Below are 5,000 nucleotides of genomic sequence, written 5' to 3'. Positions count from 1 at the left end.
TATTTATTTATTTATTTATTTATTTATATTATTATTTATTTATTTATTTATTTATTTTTATTTTTATTTCCTGTTAGGGTTCCGTAGCTCAGCAGGTTAGAGCGTGTGGCTGTTAACCACAAGGTCGCAGGTTCGAACCCTGCCGGTACCGTTTTTTCTTTTTTTTATTTTTTGGAATAATTTGAATTAAATTTGAATTTAAAATTAAAAATTAAAATAAAATAATTCAAATTTAATTCCAAATAATTAAATGAACTCCCGGGGAGTTCATTTAATTATTTGGCGGCGCAGCAGCAGCTGTACGTACACCCCGTCTCCCGCCGCAGCCGCTGCTCCTGCTGCTGCTGCTGCTGCTGCAGCAGCAGCAGCAGCAAAACTGCAGCAGCTGCCCCTGCTGCAGCGCTTATCTGCACCTCAGATTTATTGCTGCAGCAGCAACACAAGCAGCAGCGGTGGCACCAGCAACAGCAGCAGTGACGGCACCTTGGAGGAGAGCAGCAGCAGCAGCAGCAGCAGCAGCAGCAGCAGCAGCAGCAGCAGCAACACAGCAGCAGCAGTGGCTCTTCAAGCCGCTGCACAAAAGGGAGGATTGCTCAGCTGCAACTCTTTGTAATTTATTTATTTTATTCTTTTATTTATTTATTTCATTTATTTATTTTTAATCTCCGTCTTAGGGCTGTTTGTTCTTGTGTGCGCCAGCAGCAGATGAAGGCCGTGGGTCCTCGCGGACAGCAGCAGCAGCAGCAGCAGCAGCAGCAGCAGCAGAAGCAGCAGCAGCAGCAGCGGCGGCTGCCGGAACGCGAATTCAAGTAACAGGTGTAGTGACGGCAGCAGCAGCAGCAGCAGCTTTAAGCTGTTTTCATTGCTTGATAGCCACAGAGGGACGAACAGCAGCAGCAACTGCAGCAGCAGCAGCAGCAGCAGCAGCAGCAGCAGCCGAGAGGAGGACCCGGCACAGACTCATACGGCCGAGTCACTTCTTTGCAGCCGCACCAGCAGCAGCTGCTGCTGCAGCAGAGTCGTTGCTGCTGCAGCAGCTGCTGCAGCAAGGCCAGCATGCTACACCCAGCCCTTATCCGGGGGCTGCTGCTGCTGCAGCACGGGAGCTGGCTGATGTAGCGGCGGCGCCTGCCGCAGCAGCAACAGCAGCAGCAGCAGCTGCAGCAGCAACAGCAGCAGCAGCAACAGCAACAGCAGCAGCAGGAACACCGACAGCAGCAGCACCGCTGCCGTCGCTGCTGCTGGGTCTCGCCTGCTGCTGCGCGGCCGCAGCCACTGGACCTGCTGCCAACAGGGGCAGCAGCAGCAGCAGCAGCAGCAGGGGCAGCAGCAGCAGCAGCAGCAGCACTAGTTTGGCTTAAGATGGGAGCTTGTGGGAGCAAAAAGAGGCAGCTGAGTCGCACCAGCGATCAGCAGCAGCAGCAGCAGCAGCAGCAGCAGCAGCAGCAGAGGGATCGGCAGGAGCAGCAGCAGGGGGACCCGCAGCAGCGGCTGCAGCCGCCGGAGGGCAGCGAGGCAGCGCGGGGCGCTGCTGCTGCAGACGGCGCAGCAGCAGCAGCAGCAGCAGCAGCAGCAGCAGCAGGAAGCAGCCTCATCCCGAAGCAAAAGAGCCTCCGGGAGCAGCAGCGGCGAAGACTTTCTGTGTCTGTGACTTCAGTGCAGGATTCTTTCGAAGGAGAAGCTGCTTCGGACGGCGCAGCAGCAGCAGCAGCAGCAGCAGCAGCAGCAGCAGCAGCAGCAGAGGGCACCGACAGCAGCCGCAGCAGGCCCAACGGCCTCCGCGGTGTACATACACCCCGCAGCCTCAAACCCTCCGCTACTTCTCTCCGAGTGGAAAGCACAAAAATAAAGTCTCCGTCTTTGTCGAGTCAAGAAGACTGCAGCAGCAACAGCAGCAGGAGAGCAGCAGCAGCAGCAGCAGCAGCAGCAGCAGCGCCTGCAGCAGCAGCAGCAGCAGCAGGCGAGCCCCTCTCCCCCCGCGAGGGCGCCCTCGACAGCCTGCCGCTGCGGCGGCCGCTGTCGTCAACAGCAGCAACAGCAGCAGCAGCAACTCCAGCAGCAGCAGAAGCTCCCCACAGCCCCCGCAGCAGCAGCAGCAGCAGCAGCAGCAGCAAAGGGTTTTGCCCCGAACTCCCGCTGCTGTTCTCCCCACTCCCTTTTCCCCCAGAAGAAGCAGCAAAACATCTCGAGGAAATCACTGCGCAGTTTTTGCTGCAGCACTTCACTGCAGACTCCGAAGACAAAGACAGATGCGCGGTCCTAGGTTAGGGTTTAGGGTTTAGGGTTTAGGGTTTAGGGTTTAGGGTTTGGGGTTTGGGGTTTGGGGTTTGGGGTTTGGGGTAGGGTTTGGGGAAGGGCGCAAACGCTCCAGGAGGCCGTGGCGGAAACGCCATTCTGCTTGCGGGGGAATAAGCCAGCGAGGGTTTAGGGTTTAGGGTTTAGGGTTTAGGGTTTAGGGTTTGGGGTTGAGGTGCTGCTTGCCAGGGTTTCCTTCTCGAGAGCGCCAGCGCGGCTTCGACAACAAACGAATGGACTGCGTGGTAAACCCTAAACCCTAAACCCTAAACCCTCGTTCTCGCTGCACTGCTGGGGACCTCTAGTGTGCGCCTGTGCTTGTTGTGGGCTTTAGGGTTTAGGGTTTAGGGTTTAGGGTTTAGGGTTTAGAGTTCCGGATTAGCCGAATGCCGTGTTCTTGCCGCACTTCTGGGGGCTGTGAATCTGCGTTTAAGCGCGTCCCGGGATTTCGGGTTAAGGGTTTAGCGCCTAGGGCCTAGGGTTTAGGGTTTAGGGTTTAGGGTTTAGGGTTTAGGGTTTAGGGTTTAGGGTTTAGGGTTTGGCTGCAGCTGTCGGCGACTGAGGAGTGCGAGCACTTCGACGAATTTCAGGCTCAAATTGGCGTCGGCTGTTCTTGCAAAAAGGGTTTGAAGCCGGAGAGTCCAAACCAAGATGACTTTTCCTTCATTCGGTAGGGTTTAGGGTTTAGGGTTTAGGGTTTAGGGTTTAGGGTTTGGGGTTTAGGGTTTGGGGTGACTGGGGTTTCTTGCGCAGCGAGTTCGTGCGCTAGCTGGCGGTTGTGGGGTGGGTGAGCGCCTCTAGCTCGCGGGCGCGAAAGCAGGGTTGAGGGTTTAGGGTTTAGGGTTTGGGGTTTAGGGTTTAGGGTTTAGGGTTTAGGGTTTGCAGGTGTTCGAGCTTCGGGGTTTACGGGGTTTTCGACGGCCACGGCCCCTGCGGCCACCAAGCCTCCGACTTCGTCCACCGCGTGCTGCTGCTGCTGCTGCTGTCGCACCCTTTGCTGCGGAGCGACGTTTGTGCTGCACTTCGGGGGGCTTTCCACGCGGTCAAACCCTAAACCCTAAACCCTAAACCCTAAACCCTAAACCCTAAACCCTAAACCCTAGCCCGCAGACCGTGGGGCGGGGGCGGCGGCGGGCGCCGCGCCGGAAGGCCTCCCGGCGCCGCCTCCGCCGTTAACCCCACACAAACCCTTGCAAACCCTCAGACAGACAAACCCTAAACCCTAAACCCTAAACCCTAAACCCTAAACCCTAGCTGGGCGTGCTGCGGGCGCCGCGAGGTGCAGCGCGGCTGCTTGCGTTGGCGGCGCGCGGCATTGCTGGGCGGCGCGGGGCGCCCGAGGGTTTGGGGTTTAGGACTGGGGCCGAGGGTTTAGGGTTTAGGGTTTAGGGTTTAGGGTTTGCTGCAGACGCACAAGGCGCTGCTGGAATACGCTGCAGCAGATAAGGGTTTGGACACTTCGCTCTCCGGCACAACAGCAACTTTGGTGCAAATTAATTGTGGCTTTCGTCGGAGACTCCCGCTGCGTCCTCGCCAAAATCAACCCCAGCGGTAAACCCTAAACCCTAAACCCTAAACCCTAAACCCTAAACCCTCACGCCAGCGACTCCCGCTGCGTCCTCGCCAAAATCAACCCCAGCGGTAAACCCTAAACCCTAAACCCTAACGCCAGCCTGCCATCGACTCCTGCTGCGTGCTGGGCAAAATTAGGTGCAGCCGTAAACCCTAAACCCTAAACCCTAAACCCTAGCAAGCCGTAGCAAGCGCTAATGATAAACTCCAAACCCCAGCAAACCGCACTAGACCCTAAACCCTAAACCCTAAACCCCTAACCGTAGTGGCTAACCTTACGGAACCCTAGTGCACACTGGTAAACCCTAATAAGGGTTACTAAACCCTAGTAAACCCTAATGGCAAACCCCAAACCCTACTAAAGCCTGGCAAACCCTAACAGGCCCAAAGGCAAACCCTAAACCCTAGCAAGTCCTAATAAACCCTAATGGTAAACCCCAAACCCTAATTTCAATCCTAATAAACCCTTGTAGACCCCTGTGACAGCCCAAACCCTAATTCAGCCCCTCTTAAACCCCTAGAGCCCTACGCGCAAGGATTCCGGCTCGGCATTGTGCTTTAGGGTTTAGGGTTTAGGGTTTAGGGTTTAGGGTTTAGGGTTTAGGGTTTGGGGTTTTGTGCAGGCGCCATTGTGCCAGCCTTCAGCACAGTAGACCACAAGCCGACGAACCCCGCGGAGAAAAAGCGGATTGAGGCGGCAGGCAAGTTGAGGGTTTAGGGTTTAGGGTTTAGGGTTTAGGGTTTAGGGTTTAGGGTTTAGAGGGGCGCACCTTAAGCCTGGGAAACAAAGACTGTAGCCGGGCGTGTTGCAGCTGGCGGGGGTCCTGCTGCAGCGCGCAGCCGCTGCGGGCAGCGCGCAGAGTTCAGCGGCTAGGGTTTAGGGTTTAGGGTTTAGGGTTTAGGGTTTAGGGTTTAGGGTTTTGCAGGGGGCGAGGTGATGCGGCTGGACTGCGACATCCCGCATAGGGTTTTCGTCAAAGACCATTTATTTCCAGGACTTGCAATGAGCAGAGCCATTGGGGACGGAATAGCCCACCAGATCGGAGTGGTTTCCGAACCCGAAATCGCTCAAGTAGGGTTTAGGGTTTAGGGTTTAGGGTTTAGGGTTTAGGGTTTAGGGTTTAGGGTTTAGC

General features: G+C 56.0%; 1 protein-coding gene across 1 annotated transcript; it reads left to right on the top strand.

The window, feature by feature from the left end:
• Positions 1 to 1,362: 1,362 nt before the first annotated feature.
• On the top strand, positions 1,363 to 4,939 carry ENH_00078880 (protein phosphatase 2C, putative; the record flags this gene model as incomplete). The annotated part of the gene is made up of 6 exons (XM_013577720.1): positions 1,363 to 2,256; positions 2,844 to 2,965; positions 3,181 to 3,337; positions 3,704 to 3,743; positions 4,491 to 4,579; positions 4,784 to 4,939. Coding segments are annotated over 6 exons (1,458 nt in total), but the record flags the coding sequence as incomplete, so codon positions are not given.
• Between the last annotated feature and the right edge of the window lie 61 nt (positions 4,940 to 5,000).

This window comes from Eimeria necatrix, genomic scaffold (genome assembly GCF_000499385.1).
Source record: "Eimeria necatrix Houghton genomic scaffold, Enh_scaff83, whole genome shotgun sequence".
In the NCBI taxonomy this organism is placed as follows: domain Eukaryota; phylum Apicomplexa; class Conoidasida; order Eucoccidiorida; family Eimeriidae; genus Eimeria; species Eimeria necatrix.
This window is presented reverse-complemented; position numbering and strand designations above follow the sequence as displayed.